The sequence below is a fragment of the Myxocyprinus asiaticus genome, chromosome 19 (genome assembly GCF_019703515.2).
Source record: "Myxocyprinus asiaticus isolate MX2 ecotype Aquarium Trade chromosome 19, UBuf_Myxa_2, whole genome shotgun sequence".
Classification (NCBI taxonomy): Eukaryota; Metazoa; Chordata; class Actinopteri; order Cypriniformes; family Catostomidae; genus Myxocyprinus; species Myxocyprinus asiaticus.
The window spans coordinates 14,554,250-14,576,964 of NC_059362.1; the positions used below are offsets into that span (position 1 = coordinate 14,554,250).

The 22,715-nt window shown below is 38.9% G+C and overlaps 1 protein-coding gene and 1 non-coding gene across 2 annotated transcripts in view; one reads left to right on the forward strand and one right to left on the reverse strand.

The window, feature by feature from the left end:
- Positions 1-7,671: 7,671 nt before the first annotated feature.
- Positions 7,672-7,787, reverse strand: LOC127410487 (U5 spliceosomal RNA). Its single transcript, XR_007892131.1, has one exon. It is a non-coding gene; the product is annotated as a U5 spliceosomal RNA (small nuclear RNA).
- Positions 7,788-20,932: 13,145 nt separating this feature from the next.
- LOC127410019 (leucine-rich repeat-containing protein 52-like) overlaps positions 20,933-22,715 on the forward strand; it is a 65,638-nt gene continuing 63,855 nt past the window's right edge. Inside the window, exon 1 of the mRNA XM_051645000.1 lies at positions 20,933-22,044. Within this exon, the coding sequence (XP_051500960.1) occupies positions 21,396-22,044 (649 nt within the window). The 5' untranslated portion in view covers positions 20,933-21,395. The remainder of the gene's footprint in view (positions 22,045-22,715) is intronic.

Genomic DNA, 22,715 nt, shown 5'->3' on the forward strand with positions numbered 1-22,715 from the left:
TTTCCTGCAAGAAAGGAATGTCAGTGTTCTGCCATGGCCAGTGAAGAGCCCGCATCTCAATCCCATTGAGCATGTCTGGGACCTGTTGGATCGGAGAGTGAGGGCTAGGGCCATTCCCCCCAGAAATGTCTGGGAACTTGCAAGTGCCTTGGTGGAAGAGTGGGGTAACATCTCACAGAAAGAACTGGCAAATCTGGTGCAGTCCATAAGAAGGAGATACACTGCAGTACTTAATGCAGCTGAGGTCAGCCTCAGTTTTCTGTTCTTGGCTGACAGAAGTGGAACCTGACGTGGTCTTCTACTGTTGTAGCCCATCCGCCTCAAGGTTCAACATGTTGTTCATTCTGAGATTCTATTCTGCTCGCTACAATTGTACAGAGGGGTTATCTGAGTTACCATAGCCTTTCTGTCAGCTTCAACCAATCTGGCCATTCTCTGTTTATCTCTCTCATCAACAAGGTGTTTCCGTCCGCAGAACTGCCGCTCACTGGATGTTTTTTGTTTTTGGCACCATTCTGGGTCAATTTTAGAGACTGTTGTGCGTGAAAATCCCAGGAGATCAGCAGTTACAGAAATACTCAAACCAGCCCATCTGTCACCAACAATCATACCACAGTTGAAATCACTGAGATCACATTTTTTCCCCATTGTGATGACAATCTGACCCATATCTGCATGATTTTATGCACCGCTGCCACACGATTGGCTGATTAGATAATCGCATGGATGAATATTGGTGCCAGATGGACTGGTTTGAGTATTTCTGTAACTGCTGATCTCCTGGGATTTTCACGCACAACAGTCTCTAGAATTTACTCAGAATGGTGCCAAAAACAAAAAAACATCCAGTGAGCGGCAGTTCTGTGGACGGAAACGCCTTGTTGATGAGAGAGGTCAACAGAGAATGGCCAGACCGGTTCGAACTGACAAAATCTACGGTAACTCAGATAACCGCTCTGTACAATTGTGGTGAGAAGAATATCATCTCAGAATATCATCTCAGAATGCTATTCTGAGATGCAGGTTGGCACTGTTTTGGTGGCATGAGGGGAACCTACATAATATTAGGCAGGTGGTTTTAATTTTGTGGCTGATTGGTATATAAGAGCTTGCACTGGACCGTTTAAAAGTGTAGATTCAAACTCTGCTTCACTTCCTGCAGCAGTATTGACAATTAGTAAAGTGAATGGTGAGCATTAAGTCATGATTTTACAAAGAAAGATAAAAACAGAGTAACTGTAAAAAGGGACCAGGCGTTCATTGCCCGCCATAACTATCACTACACTAACTTCTTCTTCTGGGTGGACATAAATGCTTCATCTGCAGTAAAAATTAACTTCATTCCAGTTTTCCCCTCACACACACGCTCCTGAATCAGCACTTTGACACTGCAGCTCCACAGTGTTGCCTACTGAAGTTGATTGAATGTCCCCTCTTTACCTTTATCACTTTATCTACTGTATATGACACTTTCTCTCAAATTTTCAATCATGATCCTAATACCTATCCTTTCCTCCCACCCATCCCTTTCCACTCAGGTCAGGATGCCATACAGTTTTATGTATATTCACCATCTGGGTTGATAGGCCTCATTTATCTTCACACACAATCCATTAGGCTTGTAACGGAGAGCACAGCTGTGTTGAGGTCAGAGTTTCATATAAATGTTATGCCTACAACAACATCAGCAGACTAAAATGATATCTCTGGCTCTCTCTTTAGTATAGTAAAAGTTAGGATGTGCTTGCACAGAGTACAGTAGTAGCCGTGAGCTTTTATTTTGATCACTATCAACGCCCACTTTACAGCTCTTGAGAGTCCTTTGACACCCTTGCAGCTTGTTCACATGTACAGAGAGCTGTGTATTGAAGTGTGCTCTTCCACGTGGACATCCTGACATTCTAATCCTAATGTACATTATAGAACACATGAATAACACAGTTGTTATGCAGTGAAGGAATCAGCCGATTAAGGCAGCAGAAAGTCACGACAAGAAATTATATTTATGATTTATGAGAAAGCAACGATAATGTACTGATACCGTTAGATATGATTTATCTGCAAATTGAGATGCAAAAAAGCAGTCCACATTATTTGAATAGTCAGACACAAAACCACTGTAATATGAACAATTAAACCCTGTCTACACCGGACGTGTCAAAAAGCACATTCTAAATGACATGCAGAAAGCACGAACCAATCAACTGTGAGCTCAAGTAGACTTCAACAACAAATGTTAAATGGTTGAAAAACCTATACCCTGCTTTATTTCCAATGGAAATCCACTGGTATAAATATTTTCAGACCCACTTTATATTAGGTGTTTTTAACTACAATGTACTTAAAGCATGTGATACAATGTACTTGTCCTGTAGATACGTGATGTTGCATTGTATTTACATTTAAAGTACCTGCATTTAACCCTTAACCTAATGCTACCCCAACCCTTACCCTAAAGCCTAAACCTACCCGTACCTCACACCTCAGTAGCAGCAAATGTGAATTTTGTGAGAATTTTACAGAACAACATGTAGTTACACAATAAGTACATTGTATTGTATGTACCTAATATAACCTAATATAAAGTGAGACTAGATTTACTAAGATTGACACATAATATATGGTAATTAAAATCATTTTATTTCAGACAGACAAGATAATAAAGTGGCTAGAGTAGCTCTGCAGCACGTCAACTGTCAGCGTGTTAATGGAAGCTTCCAGTGTAGATGGCATCATTGATCATAATAGGAGATATTTGCTTTTGACACAATGCACTGTTCGCGTCCAGTGTAGACAGGGTGTTAGGGGTTCGAAAGCAGTGAAGGATGACTGGAACTTAATTGTTCCACATACTTGTGGCCTTGACCAAGGGGCATAATCTGTAGTTTACACAAGTAGTTAAAATTCCGAAACGATATCCTTTGTTGGTCCTGCTGTAACATTCCTATCAACCAGTCATTCCCTGTTCTGAATTTAGGGTTGGAGTTACAGTTGGGAAAAGGGACTGGTTTAGGACCTGGAACAACATTCTTTACCAATTATTGCCTACTGATTTTAGGCTTAAGGTTAGGGATAGGGTTAGAACCTGCCTCAACATTATCAATTTTCAGATTTTAGGGTTTGGGCTATGACTGGTATGATAAAAAAAAAAACAAGCTAAATGAAAAGAAGTCATTGAATGTGATTGACCTCACTTCCACTTCGGCTTCAACCTAGTGTTCGTCTCAATCAGCCCCCTAGTTCAGTAGTCAGGGCACTGGTCAGGGAGTCAGACATTTCTAGAGCTGTCCTGTTCTCAAAATCTCTCAAGTCAGTTTATGATGAGCACAAATGTAAATTAATGAAGTTAAAGCCTTATTTTCATAAGAGATTTTCTTTGTAATTATCTTTTGTCCAAAATGTGCTTGAAAGGGAAACAATCCTACAAACTTTGAAATATTATATATAGAATATTATGTTTTTCTAGCACACACCTCCATACTTACGAATACTATATTAGTACTACGGCTGTATTAGTAGACTGTCTCTATACTGAAAAGTAAGAAATGGAGGGTTCTTTATTTCTTTCTTTATCCTTTTCAGAATTTACATTTTGTGACCAAAGAAATATTATTTAAAATTCCACAATAACTGCAAATGCATTAAAGGTGCACTCAGCGATTCCTGAGAAACACTGTTGATATTTGAACTCAACTGCCAAAAGAAACACACCCCTCCTTTCAGTGCTCCTTTGGAAGCTCCGCCCCCAAATTCATGCACGCAAGACGGTTTTACACACACCAGCTCCAGACACTCACAACTCTCCTGCAACTAAATCTAACATCACAACAACAGAATATATGGGTTCTGTGAAACAGCAAAATGTATGTTACCTACCTATCGAGAAGAAAAAGAGCAACTTCTGCATCCGTCTTCAAGCCTTTTACCTCTCGGAGGTCTCTCCACCGCTGAAAAGCCTCGCCGATGTTGACGCGGCTTCTAGCCCTCAACTTATCATAATCATTTTTAGTTTATATTCGTCTGACCTTTTTCTCTTGGTCTGTTTCTCAGCCATTTGTCCTCCTTGGAGTTTAGAAAGTTCACATCAGCCAGATTTGCCGTCGCTCTTCTAATGAAATTCCCTCTCACTCTGCCCCCACCACCCATCCTGTGCACCTGCGAGAACCACCCCCTGTTGCTGATTGGCTGGTGTAGTGTTGTGTGGATTGGTCTGATCCACTTTGTTTTTGTCCCATTTACAGAGCCAGGGCTGTGTACAAATACTATATTTTTTTTCAGCCCACCCATAGAACGGACAGCTAGCAGACCGTGAGGAGATATTTGCAGAATTTGACAAAAAGTGTATTGGATTAGAATTATTGAGTGCACCTTTAATGTTCTAGATCAGTTCAACATAGAATCCCTGAATCCTAAATCTTTAGGCTTCGGTTAAATGTAACTGGTAAATGGGATATTCTGAAAATGACTTTCCTTAAATGTTGGGCAAGGATGTTAAAAATTCTTGTTTTTTTGTCAAGGAGAACATTTGATGATGGGGAGCGACGTGACCAGGAGTGGCTGAACAGTTGATATGGGGTGTACGCTTTTGACGAGAGATTTGAGATAGTGGGGAGCAAGACCGTTGGCAGCAATGTAGGCCAGAATCAGTGTCCTGAATTTAATCTAAAGTAGACTGACTATTCTTGATCACTCTCTTGTTTCTTCAGTGAAGACATCAATACTTGGAATAAGTAGTGGAACAAAAGTGTTCTCAACCACTCCTGATGGCCACACTACCTGCAGTATCACAGTAAGGTCAGACTTGGCTCGCATGCTGGTCAGTGACCTTGTGGGTTTAATGGCCTGAGAGGCCATGGAAGGGTGCAGGGTTGGGCCGAAAAGCTAAACTAGCCCAGAAACCGATCCTGAATTTTAAAACTGAAAGAAACTGGCCACGTCAGACCAGGAGACACGAGGCGGGGAGAAACTGACATCAGACAATCCTACCAATACGATATGAGCAGGGGACCTCTGATCAAACCAAGACTGTTGCAAAAACACACTCACACACATGAATGTATGCATATATACCAGGCTTGTATGTAACTTTTGAGACAGGAACAAGCAATGTGATATGCTGTAACGTGCACATGCAACCCAAAAAAAAAAACAAAACAAAAAAACATACACACCCACAACCTTAGATAATGAGGACATTGCCACAACAAAAGGATACAATCAAACTCCAGCAAGACTCCTTTATAGTAACCTAGAGGCCAGAGCATATTTTAATATTTTACATGAGACAGCAATGTATAATATTTAATTTATAATAGACTGATTTAAAGAATTAAACATTAAAGCAGATCTGAGACGCGATTCTATACTGATCCAGGATCCGACTGAGTTAGTAAATTCGAGTGACTGCTCTACAGTCTAAGTAACTGATCAAATTATCAGACTAGCCCACAAGTGATGTTCAACTGACTCCATCTTGCCTGGTAGATAAAAAAAATAGATAAGCAAACAAATAAATCAAGAGGACAGTATACTGCAGACCTAAAACCGGAAGAAAGAGAGTAGTTAAACAAAGGTAGACAAAGGCCATGTCAACACTAAAGGTGTAAATTTCGTCATTAGCACAGTCTGCACAGACTGTCCGCGCATGGCCCAAATGTTCTCGTCAAGCGCACAGTCCTCATCTGTACGCATTGTCGTTGACTGTACTAAAATAGTGTCACAAAGCAGTCATAGTGCACGTGTTGAACGTGTTCGTATTCACTCATGGTCAAAAGAGTATACTTTGAAAGGCAACACAGTCAGGTGGTACAAGTCGGAGCTCTCGGAAATTTCCCAGTTTACAAGTTGTAATTACGAGTTCTACGAGGACGTAAACGCTTTTTTCAAGTCGTAATCTCGTAATTACGGTAATTACGACATGGCGTGAACGCAGCAATACTTCATCCGGGGACGTGGGTATTGACCTGTGACCTGAATATATGACATAATAACAACAACCACAAAAATTCTTCTGGTTTTGTTAAACAAGCACCATTTAAGGAACAACTTTCTTGGTATTTATAGCACTTACAGTTGAAAAGAGCCACCCAACTCGCTGTTCTCCACCGTTCTTTTAAATCCAGCATTTTGAACGTGATGTTTTGAACAACGAGCACCCAAGGGATTATGGGATTGTTAAGAGTCCAGTCGATCCGCACTTCAAAATCTTGACGTAAATAGTAGGTCATCCGGGTATTTCTCACTTACTTTCTCATGAATACTGAGGATTCGGGCATACTACTCCATTGGCATACTATGTAGTAGGGAAGTATGGATATTCGGACACAGCACAGTCGAAAAAACCTGGGCTGCACACGGATAGTCCGCATACTATGCTGCAGTCAGCAGCACAAACAACTGAAGTATACTTTGGCCTTTAGTGTGGATATGGCCAAAGAGGACACTATACTAAAAATTACAGCAATTATGAGTAAAAGGTGTAATATTTTATTACTTATGTTGCGCTCACAGTGGCATAGATTATTTGCAGTCAGCCATGATTATTTATTCCTCAAGTGACAATGTCCACTTACAGGAGATGATCAAGTCGTTTTTGGCTGGTCATATGATCTCAACATGGCAGTGCTTGTGAATGTGCTCCCAGTACCATATGTGGAATAAAGCTGCTTTTTCCGACTTACATCACCTGTGTACATTTTTAAATAGTTTTCAAAAATTCTATTAATTTCTTACTGTTTAAAAGTTTAGCAATTAGCAAAAAATTAAATCACTTAGTGCACCTTTAAGCAACTGCTACTACACAGAATAGAAAGGCTCATCCTCAGACAGTAAATTGAAAGAAAAAAACCCCACTAGAACCACAGTGGGTGGAGACACTAACAAGGGGATGAGTTCCCATTCAACATTCAGGCCCTCATTCCTGCAGTTTACATCTTGTCCAGCAGGAGTCTGCATGCTGGCTGAATCCTTTGCTCTGTTATGGCTAATGCACTTTTGGGAGCTGCGACTGCTGGTGTCTCTGCACTGTGTAAAAAGTAGTCACTTTAAATAGTCTTTCTAGCAAGTCAGTCCACTGTTGGCCATCTTTGGAACGGTCTCGGGAGGCTATTTCCAGTCATGAAAGTGCAGCTCCTATCTACTTGAATGGAGAAAGACCAAAATCTCAAAAAAGGTTGGTCAAGATAACGATCAAAGAACATATTTCAAATCAACAATAAAATCTAACAATACTAGTTTCATAAATTGTGATTCTTTACCTCAGATTGCGCTAATTAAAAAAAACGGCTTGTATAGCTAATGCGCATGCGTTTCCTAGAGTTGATTGACAGGCGATGTCTGTATCTAAAAGGTGATTGGCTCTTTTACCTGTAAGGCGGGACTTTCTTTCTACAGCAGTTGATCGCTCAGAGCTTCTCGGTTGAGTTCCAGTTTCTCTCATTGATTTTAATAGAAGTGGCCCGTCTCTGCTAAATAATCTCTGCTTTAAATCAGTGCCAGTGTTTTTCCATACTTTGAACTGTTTATTGTAAGATGTTTTCCTGATCAAATCAATCGCTACACTGTTTTTAATGACGAATTTAATCAAACTGATTGTAATTTATTTTAACTTTACAAATTTACAACATTTACCTTCGGTTCCTTTAATTTGCCTTATCTTTAACCTTTTTAATTAGTCCCACCATAAAGCAGGACATCAATAAATTATATTATACTCATAGTGTTCCTCCCCACGGAAATCTTTAGTAAAAGGCGAAAGATTTATACGATCTGAGCAGAAACATGAGCGTACTGAATTAAATCATGGATTCTGACAGGTACTACACCGACGACAACACACTTCCTCGTAACGGTAACCCCGACAGTAATTATTCTCACACATTTTAAATTCAGCTAGGCATTAGCACTAACAGTAATAAGTGTATCTCATGTATTTACGAATTATAATATCTGCCAAATCAATGAATAAAATGTAAGAAAAACAAACAAACAACAATTAAATACAGTGCACCACGTTGCATTGTGGGTAGAGTGTCCGTGGAGTCCGTGACAGTTAAATCTGATCTGTTACGTCAATACACTATATATATATACATATATATATATATATATATATATATATATATATATATGTATATATATGTATATATATATATATATATATATATATATATATATATATGTATATATGTATATATATATATATATATATATATATATATATATATATATATATATATATATATATGTGTGTATATGTGTGTATATGTGTGTATATGTGTATATATGTGTATATATACATATATATATATATACATATATATATATATATATATATATATATATATATATATATATATATTCTACAAAATAATACTAATACTACTGCCATTGATAGTAACAAACGCGTGTGAATGCTTAATTCAGCCGAAAATACACATTCAGCATACAGATTATAAACAGCGAGCAGAGACATTCCCATGCTGCACGTCTTACTAAACTCTCCCGCCGGTTACATTCCAACCATGTATTTATCTGTGTGTAATATGATATGAAACTATATTCCGCATGGATTTACACAACCTCAGGGAACTATTTCCCACACTGAGCTGTTCAGGGGACACCTACTAGTGATAGACGCCTTTGCACTCTTATCATACACTACCAGTACGACAAATACAGTATATAAACCAAAGCCAACATTATAATAACTGTTAATGACAACTTAAATTAGTTTGTTAATGACACACATTCTGCAAATTAGTCAAACTATTCAAGCATCATAAAAATTCACACCTTTACCCATATTTTCCAAACGGCTCGCCAGAATTGATACTACGCGCACGTTTCCATTTCAGTATAATATTGACATGATATAAAGTTAATAAAATGTTAAGTTAATTCAAATATAACCTTAAAATTTGTCCATTGAAAGATACCCATCATCATCTCACATTGCAGGCAGGCTCCTTAAAGGAATATTCCAGGTTCAATACAAGTTAAGCTCAATCAACAGCATTTGTGGCATAATGTTGATTACTACATCAATTGATTTTTACTTGTCCCTCTTTTTCTTTAAAAAAAAAGTAAAAATCTGTGTTCCAGTGAGGCACTTACAATGGAAGTGAATGGAGCAATCTGTAAATGTTAAACTACTCAAAAGCCACAAGACATAAATAATATGTGTGTTAACATGATTTTAGTGTGATAAAATCACTTAATATCCTTTTCTGTGTAAAGTTATACACAATCTTACTACTATGGTAAAGTCAACAAACCCTAAAACCCTAAAATGACTGTAAACATGACTTTACAGCTCAAATAATACATAAGCTTTAACAGAAGAATTAATGTAAGCACGTTTATAAAACTGTAAGCTTTACATTTCTGCCTTTAAACCCTCCAAAAGATGGCCCCATTCTTTTCCATTTTAATTGACTCGCAGTTACCTCGATTTTTACTTTGTTGTTGTTGTTGTTGCATGAAAAGGAGGGACGAGTCAAAATTATTTTTGTGGTAATCAGTATTATGCCACAAATTTTGTTGATTGAGCTTAACTTGTATTGAACCCAGAATATTCCTTTAAGTATTAAGTATATTTTGTAGTACATTAATAGAACATAGCCCCAGATAGCACACGCACATCTCCGAGATGTTTGTTTTTCATCTGGAAAGCATCACAATCTGATTAACGTCTGCTAAACATCTTTAAAAAATCAGATTTACAAACATTATAAATTATAAACGCCTCAAAGACATTTGCTGAATGTCTTATTGACATCCGAGACATAATTATTGACATACATCTTATAGACGTATTGCAGATGAGCAAACAAAGTAAAAAATAAATCTTCCAGATGTAAAAACACACATCAAATAGATGTCTGGGTGATGTTCTTGTGCTATCAGGGTTATGCGTGTGGTTGAGTTTTTCTATTTGAAAACAGGCCTTTGCTTTGGTGATGTTTTGGGTTTTCCTGCATGTGTGCATAGACGCTGGTGTTTGTATGTGTAATGCTGAGTTTCTCTGCTTAATTATGCTGCGGGATCTGCTGTGAAAATGATCAAACACAAACTACACACAAGCAGAAAGCAATAATTAGCATGCTCTGCTGACTTTGCACAAAACAAACACAGTAAAGACCTATGAAAGAGCAAACTCTGAGCAATAACATTTTCCACTAAGTTAAAGTAATGTTTTAATTCCTGTAACAAATAACAAAGAATGAACATCTACTGTAGCCCAAACAGAATACATTACATTCACCCTTGTTGATGCCACATGCAACTCACTTTTTCTTCATGGGCTGTGCTTAGCCATGCATCTGGGCATCTGACAGATGACCCATCCATTAAATAGTAACAAAGTCTCCCTCCTCAACTTCACCTGATACTCTGTCGTCTGGAAACTGACACGCTGGAGACGATCCAGGGATGAAAGTTATACTAATGAGCCCAATCGTTCGGTTTACTTTGGCACTTACCCTAGAATGCCAATGCACCTTTCAGGGCACCAACAACCGCCCTATATTCTAATGCCACATGGATCTTTTATCCCCTCACACCTGTCTGGCTCACTTAAGGTTTCCTCATCCCTTGGATGGACTCCAGAGAGTCAGTTTGCAGATGGCAGGGTCTAAGGTGAGGGCTAGTAGAGAGACTTTCTATCAGTGTCAGCTTGATAATAGATACATGTCAAGTGGAAAATTGTGGGTCATTTTATGGACATAATCATTGAGTGTGTTTACATCAGAATCAGAATCAGCTTTATTGCCAAGTATGCTTAAACATACAAGGAATTTGTCTTAGTGACAGGAGCTTCCAGTGAACAACAATACAAAAACAGCAGCAAGACATAGATAATAATAAAAAATAAAAAATAATTATATACATACGTACATACACACACATGTATGTACATACATACATATACACATACACATACATAGTGCAAATCTAATACAAATCTGTTTTATGTTATGTACAGTGCAAAATACAAATCTGTTATGTAGAGTGCAAATGTTTTTTTTGAGGAATGAAATGGCAGAAGAGGTTGGATGTGTTGGATAAATATAAGACAGACTAAACTGTGTATTGCACATAGTTATTGCTCAATGGGAAAAAAACTGTTCCTGTGCCTGATGGTTCTGGTGCTCAGAGCTCTGAAGCGTCAGCCAGAAGGCAACAGTTCAAAAAGGTAATGGGCAGGGTGAATGGGGTTCAGAGTGATTTTTCCAGCCTTTTTCCTCACTCTGGAAGTGTATAGTTCTTGAAGGGGGGGGGGGGCAACCAATAATCCTCTCAGCAGTCCGAACTGTCCTTTGTAGTCTTCTGATGTCTGATTTCGTAGTTGAACCAAACCAGACAGTTATTGAAGTGCAGAGGACAGACTCAATGACCGCTGAGTAGAACTGTATCAGCAGCACCTGTGGCAGGTTGAACTTCCTCAGCTGGCGAAGGAAGTACAGCCTCTGCTGGGCCTTTTTCACAATGGAGTCAATGTGTGTCTCCCACTTCAGGTCCTGTGAAATGGTAGTGCCCAGGAACCTGAATGACTCCACTGCTGCCACAGTGCTGTTTAGAATGGTGAGGGGGGTCATTGTTGGGGTGTTCCCCTAAAGTTCCTGCCTGTCTGTCAGAAAGCTGGTAATCCACTGACAGATAGACATGGGAACAGAGAGTTGGTGTAATTTATTCTGGAGTATAGCTGGGATGATGGTGTTGAAAGCCGAACTGAAGTCCACAAAAAGGATCCTTGCATATGTCCCTGGTCTGTCCAGATGTTGCAGGATATGATGCAATCCAATGTTGACTGCATCATCCACAGACCTGTTTGCTCGATAAGCAAATTGAAGGGGATCTAGAAAGGGTCCAGTGATGTCCTTCAGGTGGGCCAACACCAGTCTCTCAAATGATTTCATGACCACAGACATCAGGGCGACAGGTCTGTAGTCATTAAGTCCTGTGATTTTTGGTTTCTTTGGGACAGGAATAATGATTGAGCGTTTGAAGCAGCATGGGACTTCACACTGCTCCAGTGATCTATTGAAGATCTGTGTGAAGATGGGGGCCAGCTGGTTAGCACAGGATCGAAGACACGCTGGTGAGGCGCCATCTGGGCCTGAAGCTTTCCTCATCTTTTGTTTCTGAAAGACCTGGCTCACATCATCTTCACATATACATGCACACCAATAAGCAGATAACTACCAAAAATGAGCTTATACAAAAATCTGACAATGCAAGAAAAGTGAATTTACACAACATTTGAAATCATTGGGTTATTCTCTGCTTTTGACGTCAACACGTTTAAAGTCATGCACACATTAGATAAGCCGATAAGAACGCCGGTAAAAGTGTTTACATGCAACATGAATTGGAATAATGGGCAAAAATCTATGTGTGCCAATTGGTTGATGCTTAAACTGTTTTTGACCTTACCCCGATAAAGGAAAGTCATTTAATGCCATTTAACCTTTTTGTTATGTGTAACACTAATGACAACTGTGATGTTCAGGTCAAAAATGACCTCTATAGAGTACAATAGATTTGCAGTAGATTTACACTCATCTATTAATTACTAACATGAAAACTGGCATAGGCTTACCTACATGTTTTCACACTGAATAAAGGCTTCTATAGTAGCATTTTAACTGTAAAGAATGCCACTTATTTGTAAGTTGTGGTACTGCTTATGTACAATAGATATACAGTAAATCCTTAGCTTTACTGTAAGGATTTACAGTTCTTAAAATAAGCTGATACTTAGATTAATTTCAAATTGTATTAGTCTGAAAGAAAAAACAGAATCGTTGTTTATATTCTGCAACATTAAAACCATACTGTAGGAATATTCCAAAAAAATAACATACACTATATTGCCAAAAGTATTCGCTCACCCATCCAAATAATTGAATTCAGGTGTTTCAATCACTTCCATGGCCACAGGTGTATAAAATGAAGCACCTAGGCATGCAGACTGCTTCTACAAACATTTGTGAAAGAATGGGCCGCTCTCAGGAGCTCAGTGAAACCCAGCGTGGTACTGTGATAGGATGCCACCTGTGCAACAAGTCCAGTCGTGAATTTCCTCGCTACTAAATATTCCACAGTCAACTGTCAGTGGTATTATAACAAAGTGGAAGCGATTGGGAATGACAGCAACTCAGCCACGAAGTGGTAGGCCACGTAAAATGACAGAGGATGCTGAGGCGCATAGTGCACAGAGGTCGCCAACTTTCTGCAGAGTCAATCACTACAGACCTCCAAAGTTCATGTGGCCTTCAGATTAGCTCAAGAACAGTGCGTAGAGAGCTTCATGGAATGGGTTTCCATGGCCGAGCAGCTGCATCCAAGCCATACATCACCAAGTGCAATGCAAAGCGTCGGATGCAGTGGTGTAAAGCACGCCTCCACTGGACTCTAGAGCAGTGGAGACGCGTTCTCTGGAGTGACGAATCACACTTCTCCATCTGGCAATCTGATGGACGAGTCTGGGTTTGGCGGTTGCCAGGAGAACAGTACTTGTCTGACTGCATTGTGCCAACTGTGAAGTTTGGTGGAGGGGGATTATGGTGTGGGGTTGTTTTTCAGGAGCTGGGCTTGGCCCCTTAGTTCCAGTGAAAGGAACTCTGAATGCTTCAGCATACCAAGAGATTTTGGACAATTCCATGCTCCCAACTTTGTGGGAACAGTTTGGGGATGGCCCCTTCCTGTTCCAACATGACTGCGCACCAGTGCACAAAGCAAGGTCCATAAAGACATGGATGAGCGAGTTTGGTGTGGAAGAACTTGACTGGCCTGCACAGAGTCCTGACCTCAGCCCGATAGAGCACCTTTGGGATGAATTAGAGCGAAGACTGCGAGCCAGGCCTTCTCGTCCAACATCAGTGTCTGACCTCACAAATGCGCTTCTGGAAGAATGGTCAAAAATTCCCATAAACACACTCCTAAACCTTGTGGAAAGCCTTTCCAGAAGAGTTGAAGCTGTTATAGCTGCAAAGGGTGGGCCGATGTCATATTAAACCCTATGGATTAAGAATGGGATGTCACTTAAGTTCATATGCGTCTAAAGGCAGATGAGCGAATACTTTTGGCAATATAGTGTATATTATTGTGCAAGAAATATACAGTATTGTCAGCATTTGTCAAATCAACATTGTGCAGTTGAACAACTAGAAATAATTCATTGTGTGTGTGTGTGTGTGTGTGTGAGAGAGAGAGAGAGAGAGAGAGAGAGAGAGAGAGATGTTATGACTCTTCACAAATGAAAACCAATTGAAAACCAGCATTATTTATCCCTGCTTCAGATTTGACCTTGACCTGAACATAAAAGTTGTGGACAAAAAGTTTGACATTCCATAAATATAAACAAGTATTATAAAAACCTAAAAACCTTTTTTTAACATATACATTGAACAATATCAATAAAAAACTAAATAAATAAAAAGATTTCCAAGAAGAAATAAAAAAGGCAACCAATCTAAGGAATATATATTGTACATATAATATTATATATATATATATATATATATATATATATTAGTAAACGTAATGACATTTAATCATAGAAAACATTCCCTGTCTTATGTCAGTTAGGATCACAACTTTATTTTAAGAATGTGAAATGTCAGAATAATAGTAGAGAGAATGATTTATTTCATCACAGTGGGTCAGAAGTTTAAATAAACTTTGTTAGTATTTGGTAGCATTGCCATTTAAATTGTTTAACTTGGATAAAATGTTTTGGGTAGCCTTCCACAAGCTTCTCACAATAAGTTGCTGGAATTTTGGCCCATTCCTCCAGACAGAACTGGTGTAACGGTGTCAGGTTTGTAGGCCTCCTTGCTCTCACATGCTTTTTCAGTTCTGCCCACAAATTTTCTATCGGATTGAGGTCAGGGCATTGTAATGGCCAATCCAGTACCTTGACTTTGTTTTCCTTAAGCCATTTTGCCACAACTTTGGAGGTATGCTTGGGGTCATTGTCCATTTGGAAGACCCATTTGCAACCGAGCTTTAACTTCCTGGCTGATATCTTGAGATGTTGCTTCAATATATCCACATAATTTTCCTTCCCCATGATGGCATCTATTTTGTGAAGTTCCCCCACAACATGATGCTGCCACCCCCATGCTTCACGGCTGGGATGGTGTTCTTCGGCTTGCAACCTCACCCTTTTTCCTCCTAACATAACGATGGTCATTATGGCAAAACAGTTCATTTTTTGTTTCATGACTCTTCACAAATGAAAACCAATTGAAAACCAGCATTATTTATCCCTGCTTCAGATTTGACCTTGACCTGAACATAAAAGTTGTGGACAAAAAGTTTGACATTCCATAAATATAAACAAGTATTATAAAAACCTAAACCAGCTTCACGGCTGGGATGGTGTTCTTCGGCTTGCAACCTCACCCTTTTTCCTCCTAACATAACGATGGTCATTATGGCAAAACAGTTCATTTTTTGTTTCGTGACTCTTCACAAATGAAAACCTTTTTCCTCCTAACATAACGATGGTCATTATGGCAAAACAGTTCATTTTTTGTTTCATGACTCTTCACAAATGAAAACCTTTTTCCTCCTAACATAACGATGGTCATTATGGCAAAACAGTTCATTTTTTGTTTCATTAGATCAGAGGACATTTCTCCAAAAAGTAAGATCTTTGTCCCCATGTGCAAACTGTAGTCTGGCTTTTTATGGCAGTTTTGGTGCAGTGGCTTCTTCCTTGCTGAGCAGCCTTTCAGGTTATGTCGATACTGGACTCGTTTTACTGTGGATATAGATACTTGTCTACCTGTTTCCTCCAGCATCTTCACAATGTCCTTTGCTGTTTTTAATTTGCACTTTTCGCACCAAACTACGTTCATCTGTAGGAGAAAGAATGCGTCTCCTTCCTGAGTGGTATAATGGCTGCGTGGTCCCATGGTGTTTATACTTGCGTACTATGGTTTGTACAAATGAACGTGGTTCCTTCAGGCATTTGGAAATTGCTCCCAAGGATGAACCAGACTTTTGGAGGTCCACAATTTTTTCTTTTGATTTTCTCATGTTGTCAAGCAAAGAGGCACTGAGTTTAAGATAGGCCTTAAAATACATCCACAGGTACACCTACAATTCAGTACACCTCCTATCAGAAGCTCATGGGCTAATTGCCTAAAGGCTTGACATCATTTTCTGGAATTTTCCAAGCTGCTTAAAGGCACAGTTAACTTAGTGTATGTAAACTTCTGACCCACTGGAATTGTGATATAGTCAATTAAAATTGAAACAATCTGTCTGTAAACAATTGTTGAAAAATTACTGGTGTCATGCACAAAGTAGATGTCCTAAATGACTTGACAAAACTATAGTTTGCTACTATTAAATCTGTGGAGTGGTTAAAAAATGAGTTTTAATGAATTCAACCTAAGTGTATGTAAACTTCTGACTTCAACTGTAACTACAACTGAGCTGAAATGGACCCTTTTTACATAGTTGGGTGTATTTTCTGCTTTAATTTAGCAGGGTAAATCTAGCAAACTTTTTTATTTATTTACCTTCTTTCCAAAAAAAATAAAAAGATAAAAAATGTAAACAATGAAACGAATATACATTTCACTGATACAGTATCAGTATATATATAATATATATATATATATATATATATATATATATATATATATATATATATATATATGTGTGTGTGTGTGTGTGTGTGTGTGTGTGTGTGTGTATTCGTAAATATACACACATATATTTATTTATTTATTTTTTCTGTTAAGGTCTCAAGGTCACTAGAACTGAGGTGAAATGGACTTTTTTTCTTTCTGTATTTTCTTTCCAAAAAAAATTAAAAATTTAAACAATGAAACGAATATACACATATATATATATATTACATTTACACATCCATTTATTTATTTCTGTTAATGCTTCAAGGTCACTAGGACTGAGTTGAAATTGACCCTTTTCACATAATTCTATTTATTTTCTGCTTTAAAAATATTTGAAAGGAAATATATTTAGCATGAAAGAATAAACTAAAATATTTTCTTTTAACTTAATGTACAATATTTAATGTTTATTTACATGTAAATACACATCTATCACTATAATTTGTGCTACTTTATCATGACATTAATGGGACAAAGAAATCCAACACTACTGTTATGGGTTTTCAAATACAGTTGCTCAGTTGCATTAAATTTGTCATCTTTCTCTATTTTGACTGCCGTAATCCATCTATCTCTCTTTTTTCTTTTTCTATTGAAAATTCGTTTTGTTGTTGGAGCAAAGGGGAATGCTGTAATAACATTTACCATTGTCTCTATATTCACCTGGGTAGGGTTGCACCAGCTGTGCGTGAGTTCTCACGTAAGTTGGGGCGTAAAGTTCACACTAAGGGCTTAGTAACTACTAGTTAGTTTGTAACTAAGTCAGTGCTTAATTTGGTTGCACCACCTGTTCTTAAGGCAAGACTTAACTAGTAGGTCATAAGCTCTCCGTAAAGTAATGCTAAGTCGCATAATATGATGTTTACTTGTATTGATCCAATAAGCAGCCTTCAAATTTGTATGCAGAAGTTGTTAAAAAGCCGTGAATTTCAATTTGATCTTGTTTCAGTTGATGTTCAAACCTTGTTTGCTTGCGTAAATGTCAGCTGTAATAAATTATATCCCCACTGAAATACGATACATAATAAAACAAGATTTCATTATTGGTACATTTAGCCTATGTAAATAACAATATTCAATAACTGTATCTAAAATGAATAAGGGTCAATAAATAAATACTAATACCACAGGCTGGAAAAATAGATTATGTTTATTTTAATATTGTATATATTTTGTATATGTTGAAACTTGACACTGGGCGACATACACAGGAAAGTGCACCATTAGACCGGTTTCATTCTGAAGAGGTACATTTTTTACATAATGTTTTCTCTCATAAATGTAAACGAGTGTAAATGCCAACATCATCATATATGTCGAAAGGACTGAAGCCTGTCAACCAAAACATGAGCTCATTGATGTCTTTAAATAAGTCTGCTGTTTTATTCCATCCATTACTTCTGGTTGGAATCTTCCGTAAATATTTAGTTTATACGTAGGGTTACGTTCTAACTAAGATAAATGGTGCAACGCTCACATATTTAATAGTGCATAAATTGCGACTTAGTGCCCATTTACGCCACAACTAGGCTAAGTTTTAACTTACGTATAGCTGGTGCAACCAACCCCAGCAGCACAGTTTACCCTGCTAAAATGTACTTCCATGTTCCAAACCCAAAAATTAGAACAGGGTCCATTAAATGATAATTAAAAGATATTAAACATAAAGACAAGTCTGCATCCCAATATAAATTGCTAGGTGTGGAAACTTCTGACATTCGATGTAACACTCTTATTTAGAACCACTATATTTTTCCCATCATCTTGTGTAAGACCTAAAAATGTACTCCAAAACATGAAATCCCATCCATATGTCAATATCAGAGCATGGAAAAGATATGTTTAGGAAACAGCATGTTCATAATGGTGTTGGTATAACATTATTTGTTTTAACTTAAACTCTAGAGCAGACTTTTTTTTTTTTTTTTTAACACATGGACCTACATATCACACTGCAGCACTGATTTGTTATTACTTTTTGATACTCCACACATCCAGTATAGAGTAAAGGCCCACAGTCATAGACAACAGCTCTGGATTTGTGAGTGGGCTTACCTGTGGGAGGCCTAGACAGCTAAAGGCAAGTATTACCACCACATACTCCACCACAATAAAAGTTATACAATCAAATGAATCACTGTTATGATTATGATTTGCACATGTAGGCTTGTTGCTGCAAAGCCCAGGGAGGAATGGAAATGATAACCAAGAATAGCACTCTTTGTTCGTATAGGATGATACAACGATTCCTCTACAACAATAATAGAGGCTAACACAGGCTCCATGTTCTATGACGATGATATCATGTTTCTTTTGCACCTGCGTCAGCTCAAACGCAACAGTCTCTCTCTCTCTCTCTCTCTCTCTCTCTCTCTCTCTCTCTCTCTCTCTCTCTCTCTCTCTCTCTCTCTCTCTCTCTCACTCTCTCTCTCTCTCTGTCTCGCCGTACAGACAGAGGCAGTCAAGACGGTCAAAGTCAGTGGCTGTACACTCTGTCCCTACACCTTCTCTCCTAACCCTATCTAAGACAGACACACACACATGTCAGATAATGAAGTTATTGGACAGTCAAGCTGTCTTGTGTGTGTAAGACACATAGATAAGCAGTGCGCTAAATCCATGCCTTTCTCCAGCGTGCCAATGTCATTTCCTTGTTATAAGTGACAGCCATTTTCTTTTTCAAACTAATCTTTGAGTTCTTGTGTGCATAAAAACTCTGCATTTTAGTTACTCTGTAGTTGTCTCTATAGTAACTCTTTTCCCTATGCTTTGACAACACCAAGGTCATGAGTTCAATTCCCAGAAAAACTATACTGTACTGTACTATACTATACTATACTAAACTAAATATAGGAATCCTATAGCTCAACTGGTAAAGCATGGCACTAGCAACACTAAGGTCATGGGTTCAATCCCTGGGAAACACAAAACTTGATAAAATGTCCATATATATATATATATATATATATACAGTGCCTTAAATTCATTGTTGCTTTGGGTATAAGGGTATGCCAAGTGCATAACTGTATACTGTAGCTTACTTCTGTCTGCTTACTACACAATATATAGCCTGTTACACAGAAAATACAATATATGGGCTACTTTACTGTGTCTGGAATGTATACTTACTATAGCTATAGCCTATTATACACTATTCATCTATGTAACCAATATTCACTATACTATATTCTATTCTACACTACACTTTACTATACCTAATACTCTGTATTATATAAAATAGACTACTAAAATGTACGTCTGAAGGGTTCCTATAGCTCAGAGCTAGCAACACCAAGGTCATGGGTTCAGTTCGCAGGGAACACAAAATCGTATAAACACTTTATAAAATGTATACTTTGAATTCACTGTTGCTTTGGATAAAAGTATCTGCCAAGTGCATAATTGTATAGCTTACTCCAGTAGTCATTATGTAGCCTACTGAATACACCGAAAATACATTAAGGCTGCTACAATACACAGAAACAATGCACTTTATTTTTTAGTATAATGGATACTATAGGTACTTTGCATATACTATACATTTATAGTACTGTACTAATGAATAAACACTTTAGGTTACTATACAATTCTGCACATAATACACTGTATTCTATACTATAGAATACTGCAGTATACATCTATAGGGTTCCTATAGTTTATCTGGTAGAGTATGGTGCTAGCAACACCAATGTCAAGGCAGGGTTTATATCCCAGGGAACACAAAACTAAGTCAAAATGTATACCTTGAATTCTCTGTTGTTTCGGATAAAAGGTGTCTGTCAAGTGCATAAATGTATAGGCTGCTATAGGTTGCTGCTATATATAGCCTACAATAGTATATACACAGAAAATACATTTTATGGGCTGCTAAACTACACACAATTGCTGTATTGTATTTTTAGTGTTGTCTGTCATGTATTATATTTACTATAGCTATAGTTTATATACTAAACACGCAGTAACTACTATTTGTAACCAATATACAGTATAGGTTGCAATACTTACTATAAAAGCCTTCTCTACAATAATTTGAAGGAATGTTGGTTTTTTTTGAAGGCCCGTTGAATGCAAGTGCCACCTGTGAGCTGTCAGAGCGCACGGACTCTTGTGTTCAAAGCTTGTCAGAGGTAAAGGCGGGTGCTTTTCTCTTGTGTATCTGAGCGGGACACACGCTCTGTCAGTACAACAATCTCTCTCTCTCTCTCTCTCTCTCTCTCTCTCTCTCTCTCTTTCACGCACGCACGCACACACACACTCACAGCTGCAGAGAGAAGCTGCGCAACACACACCAGAGGCAAGCCACAATACAAGAACAGCACGATGGTGCGCCTCAGGACAGATTTTCGTAACTTTAGTGCGTTTAAATATAGAAACATACTTATGGACATGTGAGACAAGTCATTTAAATATGTGTTAGTTTTTGCGCTTAACTACACAAACGGCGCAAACTATTTTCAGGACCCCTAAAATAACACTGCAAAGAAAATGGGCACCGAACGAGTTTATGGTGATCTTCACAGAAAGTGATTTACGCAAAGGACTTCGCGAGATTAAAGACGCGCCACGGTCACCTTCGCTGTTGAGGAGACTTGCGTGCGCGCGTGGAAGAGGCTCCTAATGACAGCATCGGCTCGGTAACACTTCAACTGTCCTGACCAGCATTAACGACCGAACTGGATCACACAGATCAATGAAGAATGCGCGAGTGCACGCACAGTCGATGAAGCCGGCGGCGGTATCATGCGTGTTTTGCCTGAGCCAAGCGCGCAATCATTGCGGCTGGTGTTTCTGTTAATCTTCATCATGGATGTAGCACCGTCCCCGGCTCTCACCGCCGGCTGCCCGGACCGCTGCGTGTGCGACGACCAATTGGTGGTCCAGTGCGCCGGGCAACAGTTAACCGACTTCCCCGTGGACCTCCCGCTGGCCACCCGGCAGCTCATCATCTCCAACAACCGGATCGGTGACCTGCCGGCGCTCCAGCTCAACTACCTGTCGGATCTGGTGTACCTGGACTGCAGCAACAACTCGTTGACGGAGATCTCCGAGTCCACCTTTGGCAACCTGCGCAAGCTCGCTTACCTGGATCTGTCTTTCAACACGCTGGCGCAGATCGAGGACCGGACGTTTGGCCCTCTGGCCAGTCTGGTCATGCTCAGGATGACGGATAACCCGGGGCTGTCGGAGATCCACTCGGACGCGTTCGCAGAGAACGCGGCGCTGCAGGTGTTGGACGTGAGCCGCAACAACCTGACAGCGCTTAACATCAGCTCGCTGATCAGCCTGCCGGCATTGCGCTCTTTGGGGCTCAGCGGAAACCCCTGGAGATGCGACTGCGACACCGAGGATCTCTGTCTGTGGATCCAGATAGAAGGGTTCAAGTTCCAAGGTGAGGTGCGCTTTGGGTTTCTTGCTTACCTTTTGGAATCGTAGGTGAATGCAATGAAATTGCCCATTTTAATTAGTCAGTTAATTCGTTTATCTTATATCCAAAGTGATTCAAAGTAGACTACACCTCATATAGAGACAATTTCCCTGGAGCAACCTCAAGCGCACATTGGTGTACCTTCATGAATCATCTTTTTCAAATATCAGTTACCAGTCTGAATCTTTAGCCACTGGTCTACATTACCACGTGTTTTAGCTTTCCTTCAGGCATCATACCTGAATATAATGTAACTGCTAATTATTGATTAGTCATTTAGCTGATGGTTTCATCCAAAGTGTCCTATACACTAATTACAAAGTGCCCCTGGAGCAATGCGTTAAGTCTTTTGATCAAGGGCACTTCTGGCGAGGTTGTAACCACATATTCATTGGGGGACCAAATGTAATCATTTATAATCAACCACTGGAAAAGCATATCAGTTGAGCTCTAATCTGAATAATGGTTATACGTTTATGGTGGTTACAGCCTGTGGTTCAGTGCCTAAATCTTTATACACCACATTACCAAGGGTTCTCCCTTTTCCTTCAGGATCAATGTTAAATAGTTAAATTGTCATTGAAATGTCACCAAAAAGTCACATGAATTTGAAATGCAATTCAGGTAATATTTAT